Raw genomic sequence first — 12,688 nt, forward strand, 5'->3', positions numbered from 1 at the left:
TTTCTCTAAAACTGCATGGTTCACTTAGACCTTTCTAGACAAGGTCTCCAAAACTGCATTCTGACTTTTAGTTAAAACAGACCATTTTCACAGGGCTGAGAAAATGTTTGTATTATTCTCAGTGACTTTCATAATCATGCCCAGAATACTGGCAATCACATTTAATCCTAGCAAACATCCGTACATATCTTTAAGACTATATCTCCAATTAGTGAAAGACTTATTCTTTTTGGGCTATGTTCTCTTACATCCATCCATCCATAGGATGACAACATAACATTTATTAACTCCTATTTGTCAGGCACTGTGCTTGGCATTCGCTGTGTATTGAGCTTCACTTAATCTTCACAACAATCTGGCATACTGATAACCCATTTTACAGATGAAGAAATTAGGCTTGCCAAGATTAGGAAATTTGCCAAGCGTCACACAGCTACTGAAACACAGAGTAAAATTCCACCCAGAGTCCCTTATTCTTGCTGCTGGGATACGCTGCTTCCCAACGGACATAGTGAAACTAAATGTATGAATTGAAACACAGTTAATTTGCCACATATTGTTTAAGGAGGTACTCACCCACTCTGCAATTTTCAAAAATTGTAAAAGTATAAGTTTCTTCTGTAAAAATTGGGTAGTTATCATTTTCATCCTCTATTTTGATTATTAGGGGCAGTGGAAGTTCTGGAGTATACCCATCTGGAGTTGTTGCAAAGGCAATTATCTGTGAAGAGAGTAAAATAAGGAGAAAAGTGAAAATAATCTTTTAAAATGAGGTATGCTTCAAATTCATTTTGGCTTTAACTTGGAGACTGTTCAGAACTACAGTATGAGTCTCACCATTTGTTATTGTTTTGGGATATGGATATAATTTTAATGCCAAAGAGGTGCCTAATTTCATGATTCAATATAGCATTGTATGTTTAAATTTATCTCTTTAAATTTATGAAAGATAATTTTAGTTTCTTCATTATTGCTATACTGTTATTCATGAGTGTAACAATTTTTACTGTTATTTTCCCAAACAGCCTTGAAGACTTCTTTATTTTGCTTTGTTTGAAAGGTTCAGGTGCATGGATTTTAAATACAACTTTCTGGATCTTTCTGAACTTGGGATCCTGTAGGATTACCCAGGTACAGTTAACTGGGATATTACCTATTTTCTACTAATGAGGACTTTAGGCATATCAATGGTTACATTTGGGTAAGTCTTTTCAAAGAATTTTTAATTTAAAAAGGGTGAATCAGAAATGAAACAAATGAATGGTGGTAAATTGTGGTGGAATACAGTTTATTTTTTTTGTTTTTATAATATGAATTTCAATACCAATTTTCTCATAACAGCTATCATACAAAGGCCAGAACATCCTAGGTACTCAGAAGGCCAGGCCATGGCAATTCTAAACCTAAATACTTTATTCAAAGCTTGCCTGTCTTATTTGATTAATTTGGTCTTCTAATGAATAATTAATTCATCCAAAATAGACATAAAATAATTAAAACTGACTTAAGCAAAATGACCAAGTCCTGTTGGGAAATCAAACCAGCATTAGGTTAAATTCTTTCATATTAACTCACTTTCCAGCATAGGAAATTAACCAGATGATTAAAGGACCGAGTAAGCTTAGGTAAGCACTGTCACACCCCCTACCTGCTCCCCATAAACTAATGCTCCCCCATTGCCAAGGTACTGAGGTTTACTTAATGACTGAACTTCATTTACCTCCTATGATATCTCCATACTATAAAGAGGTTCACAGATCTTTTTGTGCCAACTAAGTAACTGTTCTTGGCCAGGCACGGTGGCTCAGGCCTGTAATCCCAGCACTTTGGGAGGCCGACATGGGCAGATCACCTGAGGTCAAGAGCTTGAGACCAGCCTGGCCAACATGGTGAAACCCCATCTCTACTAAAAATACAAAAAATTAGCTGGGTATCATGGTGCGTGCCTGTGATTCCAGCTACTGAGGAGGCTAAGGTGGGATGATCACTTGAACCCAGGAGCCAGAGATTGCAGTGAGCCGAGATTATGCCACTGCGCTTCAGCCTGGGTGACAAAGCGAGACGCTATCTCAAAAAAAAAAAAAAAAAAAAAAAAAAAAAAACTGTTCCTCAAAGTGGTACTTTTGTGGGGGAAAAAAAAATAGTAAAACCATAATACCAGGAACAATCTAATGGAATCCAATATTATTTATTCTATGAAAATATTTTTTGTTTCAAGTCAATTATGTGCTATTAGGGAGTAGCCAGAGCATTGGTGACAAACTCAGAAAACAGAAAAGGTTAAGTGAATTGCAAATGAGAGACAAAATGGCCAAGCATCATCATTGCTAATACAGTACACACATTTTAGACTTTACCTCAAAAGATTCATACTGCTCACGATCTACAGGACGAGTACAATACAAGTTTCCAGTGTCTCTCTCCACATAAAATAAATTCCGAGGTTCTTGGTCAACTCCAGGACCTCTTATGGAATAGTATATGGTATAGTTTTGGGCCGTGTCAGATTGAACCTAAAAAGTAGATATTATATACATGAGACAAATCTTTATTTCAGCAGAACTTTCATCTATATATTTATGAAATCTCATTGCCATTTTATTAGTTTAAATAATTGCCCTTATTAATTTATTATTATATATAAATTGAAACAGCAATAGAATAAGAAAGCCCAATTGAGAAATTTCAAGTGCAAGGCATGAGTAAAATAATGTAGTGCATCTTAGTTCTCCAGAATAACTAAAGGAATATTTGACAGGCTAGATGGTGTCTAAACATGGAAAAAACACTTAAGACTTTCCCTGTCTTAGAAAACAAAGTATTCTGAGCATGGAAAATTATTCTGTTGTCAATGTTTTAAAAAACTGAGTTTTTATTATATGTAACATAACATTTAAGAACCGAGTTTAAAGTGTACTGTCTGCAGGGCAAAAATGTGGACAATAATTTCCTTAATGAGTTTTTCGTTCTTTGCCAACATCTTCCTTACAGGAACTGAGTAAAAAAAAAATATGAGTGAGAATAGAAATGGAATAATATTTTGGAATGTGTAATATTCTGATCCTTGATTCGAAAAGCAAATTTCCTCCAAGCTGTGTTCATCCTCTCAGTAACATCCTGACTATCTTTATATCAGGATAATTGACACAACTGTTTTCTAACAATTTCTCAACTTTAATATGCTCTTCTCTCAGCTGTATTAAATTTGTTGGTGGGGTACAAAAAGGATTCTCCCTTGCTATGTCAAGAACTGAGGGAAGATAAACCAAAGTCATAGACTGAATGTAGTAGCCACCAGTAATGGAAGAAGGCAAGAAGGCTTGCTGGGGTTTCTACTGAAACTTAAAACAAGACAGAGAAAAAGAGTCAGGTATGCTTGGCTCATGCCTGTAATCCCAGCATTTTCGGAGGTTGAGATGGGAGATCATTTCAGCCTAGGAGTTCAAAACCAGCCTAAGCAACATAGTGAGATCTCATCGCCACAAAAAAAAAAGAAAAAAAAAGAGACAGAGACAGAGAGAGAGAGAGAGAAAGAAATGTGGATCCAGTGTGATTTCAGATGTAGATTCAAGAACAAGAAATAGAAAGATAGAAGGGCCTATGTGTCTTCCTCCTTCGTGGAATTTGGTCTTTCATCCAATTTTCTCCTTTATTACGCAAGAGAGTTTTGGGTTTTCTAGCTATTCTTAGGCTTGGCGATACCCTTGCTGATGTGACAATTCATTAAGGAACCATGTGTTTGAGTGCCACAGTTTTATGATTGGCCTTTGCAAGCTGAACAAAAGTGTATGCAAGTATAAAGAGATATATTTATACCCTTATATGGAAACATATTATACACATACTCATTCACTCACATATTTATACACAACTATTACAAATAACTTCATACTCAGTGTCATAATGGGAAGAGATGGAAACTATAGACTCCCACAGCAGAAAGAAAGAAAACGGTACCTGTTGAAGGAAAAGTGGAAAAGGACCCAAGGAGTTTTCTAGCATCGAACAAGGAATTGGAGCCCATCTTCTCTTGGCGCGCCTTAGAACTTTTTCTTTAGTATGTCTTTTCTTTAGGACCTCAATTCATAAGACAGGAAAAAATAATAAAGTCAATGACTACTTTGTTCTCAAACATTAAACAATGACACATCTTTCTCCTCTCATGAGGATTAGCTGGGGAGGGGTGAGACCATGGGAGTGCTTGAAAACCAAACTAATCATCAACACTGCAAAAAGATAATGAAGAAGTAACTGTCCTAACTGTTATCACAACAATCCTCTTGGGAAAATGATTTGGTGGAAATATGGAAGAAAGAGAGATGGAACTGGAAGCCTAGAAGCAAAACTGAAAAAAAAATTACTGTTGCCCCATTGCCATGCAAAAACATGGGAGAGAGATATGCAAAGAAAATAAGTGTGTATGTGCCCTTCTAAATTTAGCACAAGCAACTTCCACTCACCAGCAACTAGGCAGAGCCAGGGAACCAACAGAGAGATCTGTGTCAGAATGAGGAGAGAAACACGGTGACAACTCTCAAACTGCTGCAGTGAGGAATGGCTAATGGTTGAATACAAGTTATTTTGATCTTGGGTGTCACAACACAATAGCATGCATGTGGTCCAAACCTCCTCCTAAAATAGTTATCTATGTTTTAAGACCACAGATTATGCTAAAATGAATGCGAGAAAAAAGCTTTCCTTTCTTTATACAGAGTTTCAAAACTTGTTGTTAGAAATCCATTCTACGGTAAAGCTCAAAAAAAAAAAAAATGCTGCTTTGTGTCTAATCTCACGTTCCCATGCTGTACCTTATCCCAATTTCTCCTTTTACGTCCCAAATGAAAAGGAATGACAACCCGAATGAACCATGTTGCACAGCCCTTTTCCTTCTAAACACTGTGAAGTTGCCTCATGGTTTTCATTCGTCTTTAAGCCAAACTATACCATATCCTTTCTGATTTCATATCTTCCCTGGTAATGTTGATGATGTCTGAAGAAAAGACATCATTTCTTCATTTATGTAGCCTTGTATACCTTTGTTTGATGCTCCAAAAAGACAAATATTTTCTTCTTTTCTTGGTTCTCAGTGTTGGAAAGTAATATGGTAAAACTTCTCTTCTCCGAGGACAATAGAATAGTATTTGTTGTATAGACTGAACCATCTTCCAAAATTTGGAAGTCAGGATCACTTGAATGAATTAGATTTGCAGCTGTAAAGCACTCTTTCAGGTTAACTGTAGAAAATATGCACAGCAATCATTTTTAAAGTAAAACATAGGATACAGTTTTAACAGTAATGTATGCACGTGGGGAGAGCCAAAAACTTAAAATTCATTATACTGACGCTTGTAAATTTTTGAAAGGACACATAAAACTATATGGTAAATTAAGTTGTGCTTAAATACTTATATCACTTCTAATACCTACTTAACATTCCTTAAAGAAGAGACATTTGCTCTGAAGTAAACATATGTGAACTCCAGTGTTTGAATATTTAAACCAAAACCAAAAAAAGTTTTTTCTTTATCAACAGAAATAAGCTATAGAGTAACACCTAAATACACCTGAAGTTATACAGAATCTAGCAGATGAAAATTGGCATTTACTAAACGAAAATATTACTAAATTCTTTACATCTATTGCTAAACAGTGATCACATTTTATGCTATCATTGGTTTGATCTTTTCTTACAGAATTATGTGAAATAATTTAATTGATAAAAAATACAATACAGAGTGAAATATTTAAGAATAAAAATCCAAAAACAGTACCTTTAAACTAAAAAAAACAGTTTCAGTACTATTTCTCAATTTTTTAGAGGCATGTTAAATGTCTTTATCTTTTCTCTAAAGTAAATGTTAATAATTATTACTCAAGTGAAATATTTTTATCAACTTCATATAATCATGTTTTCCAAAAATAACAATATTCCTTTCATTAGAATGACACCACAAATATTACAAATGATAATATACTACATTAGTTTTATCTACTGGTCCCAACAGAGTTATCATTCTAAAAATTACACTAATTTTAAAATACCACAGCAAATCAGGATTTATTTTATATGTGTGTTTTTATTTGATTTTAAGTTTCAGGGTACATGTGCAGGATGTGCAGGTTTGTTACATAGGTAAACACATGCCATGTTGGTTTGCTGCACCTATCAACCCATCACCTAGGTATTAAACTCAGCATGCATTAGCTATTTTTTCCTGATGCTCTCGCCCTCCCAGAACCCCCAATAAGCCCCACTTGTGTTGTTCCCCACTCTGTGCCTACATGTTCACATTGCTCAGCTCCCACTTATAAGTGAGAACATGCAGTGTTTGATTTTCTATTCCTATGTTAGTTTGCTAAGAATAATTGCTTCCAGCTCCATCCACTTTCCTTCCAAGGGACAAGATCTCATTCCTTTTTATGGCTGTGTAGTATTCCATGGCGTATATGTACCACAGCAAAACAGGATTTATTACAAATTTTAGGGCTTCCTTACCTCTACCAACAAGTTTCTCGGCATCTAGTTTGGAGGGAACATGTAATGTCACATTTTTGCAGGCATCACTGGCAAATATTAAGATCTAAAAAATGAAAAAAAATCAAATAAATATTATGCATAAAAAGAAACCTTTAATGTGTATATTATTTATATAAATTATAAATTTATATATTATATACACATAAAAAGGCATATAATACTTATATAAATGTTAATTATATTACATATTGACTACACTAAATATTAATTTTAAAATATTTAATTAAATATAAATACATGAATTTATATTTATAATTATATGTGATTTATGTAATTATAAATCACATATAATTATCAAAATAAAAACATATTGGAGAAAGAAATCAGGACAAAAATATATCAAGGAGAAGAATAAAACAATATACCGAGTTCTAGCTTCCTCCTGCAAAAAGCTTGTAAACTCAAAGAGTTACGTATGCTTTTCAGCTTTGTTTACTATATTGTAAAACGTATGTAATAATAACTTCACTGATTAACTCAGTGGGTACAGTGACGATCCAACAACAGCCTATGTGGGAGAGTGCTGGACACTATCAGGAAGGCAGCACAGGTATATACACAGGAAAGAGAAAACCAAATTTACTGAGGCAGCAAACTGTTTCAGTACATTTTTAATTGCTTATGAGATATGATATCAAATCAATAATATCCTAAACAAAAAGTAAATGCTTTTAAAGACAAACATTAACTTATTGCCATGAAGTGATTTGGAGAATATTTATGTGTTACTCCACACAATAGGCACATAACTTTGAAATATAAAATTATTTAGAAGGTGTATCTTCTCATAAATAAAAGTTAAGTTCATTTTAGAAAATAATTTGCTTAAAATTTTTCAATGGTTTAGTGATTCATGGTGAACCAAGTCCAATGCAACATATACGTAAACACACTGAAATTTAATTTTGTTCTGTCTGAAACTTTACAATGGATGTTTCTCAAAGATTCACATTCTTTTTTTCTAGTTTTACAAACATCTTTGACCAAAAGCAAGACAGTTAACTAGCATTTACACTGTTACTTACAAAGTTTATAAATATAAACTAAAATCATCAAAATTTGGATGGAAATGTTTATTTTTAATATATATTAAAGACTCTTTAATTATCCAGTTTTAATTACATTTGAAGGATCAAATAAGGCAGAGGTTGTGTTTCATTTGGAATGTTGGGATAGACACAATGAAGACATTAGTTTTGAACTGGAAATTAAATGATATGAAGAATTTTCACTGGCTGCATAGCCAAGAGAGAATAGGAGTAGAATCAGACGATTCTGAAGATTCCAGCTCAAGGTGATTGGAAGAATACATTCACTTATTCATTCAACCAACATTTACTGGTTGCTTACTAGGTGCTAAACGGATTCAATGGCTAGAGCAGTGAACAAAGCCAAGTCCTTGCCTCACGAAGTTTACATGATAATAAGAAGCAAAAGAAATACACAAATGCACAAATGTCACATAATGCCAAGGCAGAGAGAGATAAATGTCATGACAAAAATAAAGCAGGGAGAGAGGGTGACAACGAGAATACCTGAGCGTAAATGAAGTGAGGAAGTAAACCAGTTTTCTAACCAGGGAAGAGTCTTCCAGGTAGGGCAAGAACCAGAGTAAAGACCCTGGAAGGAGACTTGTGTATTGCAGAAACAAGGTGGTCATAGCAGCAGAGCACAGTGAGGGAAGAGTGATAGGGGAAGAAAACAAAAGGACAGTCAAGGGCAAATGATGTAGGTTCTAAAAGGTCATGGTAAGGAGTGCAGATTTTGTTCTGAGTGCAAAGAGAAGCAACAGCATGATGAAGAAGCTGTGGAGTGGCGTAAACTGATATTTATACAGAATCACTCTACTAGTTATGTGGAAAATAGCTTATAGAAGAGCAAGAGTGGAAACCAAGAGACTGATTGGGAGACTACAGCAGGAATCTAAGAGTGGGGTAATGGTTACTTGGGCTAAGGTAATAATGGTGGAGAAGATGAAAAATGGTTGGATTAAGACAATTCTTTGAATAACAGTATCTTGGACATCCATCCATTCATGCATGAATTCAACAAATATTTACTGAATGTGTATTATGTACCACACACAGAGCAGTAAACATGATCCTCATGAAACATTCAATCTAAGGTAAGACATATTTGTAATTTCAACAAAGTAAGACAAATGTAATGATAGGGAAGTACAGGGAGCTATGGGAGAGCAGAGGTAATAGTGATATCTAAAAGCCAGGTGAGGTCACCTGAAGAGCGGCTACAAGTGAGACAGGCTAAGAGGACGCAGAGCTTAAATGCTGCAAACAGAAGAATGGCATATGTGAAGGCCCAGAGATGGCACAGACCTGAAGAAGAAATCTGGAATGGTTGATGTGTGTACCAGAGCGGGGGCAGAGGTTTAACATGGGCTCAAAGAAGTGGGTGTGGGCCAGATTTTGAACGGCATTAGCAAAGCACATGGATCTTTTTTCCTAACGAGAATGAGAAACCAAAGATTTACTTTGAGCAAATAAATTAAATAAGCAGCTTTATATTTGAATGTGATAGATCTGTCCAATGTGGAGAATGGAAATAACTGTCATTTTCAATAATAACAAGCTAGGTAATTAAGAAAAACCTATGCCAAAACTAATTAAAAATCAGGGATAACATTTTTCAAACATCCTAAAGCATCAAAGAGCTAACAAAATAGCAAGCAATTGCTAGGCCAAAACTGAAGATAAAGCTGGAACACACAGTGATAAGAGGAACTCAGGAACAACTTCTGATCTGCAAAGATTTGACTCTGCTTTGCTGGCCTCTGGAGAGAAGGAGAATGAAATCAAAGCACAGGGCCCACCTAAGATCTAAGAGGATCCACTCCAAATTAATCTGGGACCCAAATGCTAAATCTTCATTACAAATTTGAGCCACAAGTAAACTGGCCCTGGCGTGGATCTGTGATCCACACTCACATCTTTTGCTTGGTCCAGAAACTTCAAGCCATGAATTTAACGAAGGCTTGACATGTGATCACCATCATAGATGCTGACAGGCACTTGACCAAATTCAATAACCATTCTTATTTTTTTTAGTCTCAAAAAATAAGAATTGATAAGTACTTTTGCAATGTGATCTTTATAAATTATAACACAACACAAATGAGAAAGCACTAGAAGCAATCCAATTAAACTCGGAAACAAGACAGGCTTTCCAAGGTCACTATATGTAGTTCACATTATATTGAAGGTATATTTGCAAGAGAAGGATATTAGATAGGAAGATGTAAAAAAAATCTCTGCATTTGATATGACTGTTTACCTGGAAAACCCAAGCAAATCAACCAATACATTACTATAAAACAAGAAGATACTTAAGTAAGGAAGCAGAAATAACCATGAAAATATGGTTAGTCTTCATACCCATAAACAAAACCAGTCAGATAATACAAGAAATTTCCACTTTGGGAGGCCGAGGTGGGCAGATCACGAGGTCCGGAGATAGAGACCATCCTGGCTAACACGGTGAAACCCTGTCTCTACTAAAAATACAAAAAAAAAAAAAAAAAAATTAGCCAGGCGTGGTGGCGGGCACCGGTAGTCCCGGCTACTCGGGAGGCTGAGGGAGGAGAATGGTGTGAACCCGAGAGGCAGAGCTTGCAGTGAGCAGAGATCACGCCACTGCACTCCAGCCTGGGTGACCGAGCGAGACTCAGTCTCAAAAAAAAAAAAAAAAAAGAAATCATTTTCAAAAGCAATTAAAAGTTGAAATGCCAAGGAGTAAATTTAACAAGAAACATGTAAAGCCTATTTGAAGGAAACCTGAAAACATTTCTGTAGGGCAGAAAAGTACACTTGCAAAAAAAGAAAGACAAAAATCAACAACGTATCTATATCGATTCTTACTAAGTTAAATTACAAATTTTTTGATACCAGTAAAAACCTCCATAAAATTTTCTCTGGAACTAAACAAGCTGATTTAAAAGGCTGTAAGGAAAAAATAAAAAATTAAGATAGGAAAATTATTTTTTAAAAAGCAATGAAAGGCTATCAACCCTAGCAGATATTACAAATCATATAAAATCTCAACAATTAAATCAATATGGTACTGGCATATGAATAGAATGATATTTGGCCCACAGGAATCGGAAAAGAAGAGGTAAAACAATTTGTATTTGCATTAGATATGACTGCGTAAAGTCCCTAAAAGTTGTAACTTTTTATTATACCCACCAATAATTTATGAGTCAACCACATTCTTGCCTACATCGCATGTTGTTGAACTTTTGGGTGTCTGCCAAGTGTGAAATGGCATTTTAATGTAATTTTTTATTCATATTTTATTATGAGTGAGGTTGACATATTTTTATAACTTAAGAGCCATTTTACTACTTTATGGATACTGTTACATCCATGTTGCACTTTTTCTTCTTGACTTACAAGAGCTCTTTATGTATTAGATTAGCCTTTTAAATATGACCTATGAATATTTTTTCCATTACATCCATGTTGCACTTTTTCTTCTTGACTTACAAGAGCTCTTTATGTATTAGATTAGCCTTTTAAATATGACCTATGAATATTTTTTCCAGTTTATCAATCACCTTTTGACTTTGCTTGTCGTGTTTTTGGTTGGTTAGAGGTGTTTTTTCGCCATGAAGAAGTATGTATATATGTACTCTTATATAATTGATTTTCTCAATTGTAATAAATTGGCTTTTGAAATCTAAGTCATAACTAGGCCTCGTGGGCTCCAAATTTATATAACAATTTATTACGTTTTCTTCTATTATCTGTAGGGAAACATATTTTACATTTAAATCTTTCATCTCTGGAATTTTCTGTGGTGTTCTGAATGAAGCATAGATTCAATTTATCTTTACACCAATATATATATATCCTCGATCATGTGATATCTATCATAAAATAGCTTTCTGTCTAGCCATATACAATGTTTATGGAGGGAAGAACAAAATCTAACAAAATTAGACACTTTTTTTTTTCTAACAGAGTCTTGCTCTGTTGTCCAGGCCAGAGGGCAGTGGTGCGATCTCGGTTCACTGAAACCTCCACCTCCCGGGTTCAAGTGATCCTCCCACCTCAGCCTCCCAAGTAGATGGGATTATAGGTATGCACCACCATGCCTGGCTAATTTTTGTATTTTTTGTAGAGAAGGGGTTTTGCCATGTTCCCCAGTCTGGTCTTGAACTCCTGAGCTCAAGTGATCCTCCCACCTCAGGCTCCCAAAGTGCTGGGATTTACAGGCATGAGCCACTGCACCTGGTCTAATTTACACTTTTATTTGTCAATCCCATTATTGGTAATCTGTCCTACTGATACACCTGCCCATATATGAAATGACATACATTCAAATTTATTCATTGTGACATTATTTGTAATAGCAGAAGTGACAGGTACAAGTGAATAGACCCATGAGCTGTCTTTGAATGTAGAGTTAATGGAACTTCATGGATTAAGGAAGGGGAGCAGTGAGAAAGAAAAAACAAACAGCTTTCAGACTTCCTACTTGAGGAACAGGCATATGGTACTGACACATATTGAAATACAGGACACTAAAAGAAAAACAACATTGTTTGGGAAGATAATAAATGCTGTGTCACACATCACAGTCAGTAGAGTGATATAAAGGACTATTGTTCAATGAAGACATCTGAACTAGTAATATTAATTTAGTATATGTTGGCAACTGTGTGATATTTTAAGCTATAAAAGTGGATAAAATGCCCTAGGGAAAGAGTGTAGATTCCAAAGGACAAGACCTAGAACAGAGCACCAAGAGACACCAGCATTTAAGAGTGCAGGAAAAAGTAGTCAAACTCATAGAAGCAGAAAATAGAATGGTGGTTGCCAGGTGACGGAGGGTAGGGGAAACAGGGATTTGCTGTTTAATGGATATAAACGTTTGGTTATGGAAATTGAAAGTTCTAGAGATCTGCTATATGACATTGTGCTTATAATTAACAATACAATACACTTAGAAATGTGTTAGGAGGGTAGATCTCATGTTATGTCATTTTTACCAAACCAAAAAAAGACAACAGAAAAAGAAGAAAAAGACAAGACGCTAGGTAGGGAGTCAGACCCTGAGTGGTCAGAAAGATTAAAAAAAAGGCGGGGGGTGGGGAGTGAATGTCAAGAATAAGGGCAAAAGCTACACGGT

The 12,688-nt window shown here is 35.2% G+C and overlaps 1 protein-coding gene across 2 annotated transcripts in view; it reads right to left on the reverse strand.

Annotated features, from left to right (window-relative positions):
* DSC2 (desmocollin 2) overlaps positions 1 to 12,688 on the reverse strand; it is a 36,555-nt gene that overhangs the window by 21,130 nt on the left and 2,737 nt on the right. For both annotated transcript variants that reach the window (XM_004059277.4, XM_004059278.4), the window contains exons 2-6: positions 6,497 to 6,581; positions 5,035 to 5,234; positions 3,958 to 4,077; positions 2,358 to 2,513; positions 577 to 721 (exon numbers count right to left, since the gene is read on the reverse strand). In XM_004059277.4, the coding sequence (XP_004059325.1) occupies positions 577 to 721; positions 2,358 to 2,513; positions 3,958 to 4,077; positions 5,035 to 5,234; positions 6,497 to 6,581 (706 nt within the window). The remainder of the gene's footprint in view (positions 1 to 576; positions 722 to 2,357; positions 2,514 to 3,957; positions 4,078 to 5,034; positions 5,235 to 6,496; positions 6,582 to 12,688) is intronic.

Source organism: Gorilla gorilla, chromosome 17, assembly GCF_029281585.2.
Source record: "Gorilla gorilla gorilla isolate KB3781 chromosome 17, NHGRI_mGorGor1-v2.1_pri, whole genome shotgun sequence".
NCBI lineage: Eukaryota > Metazoa > Chordata > Mammalia > Primates > Hominidae > Gorilla > Gorilla gorilla.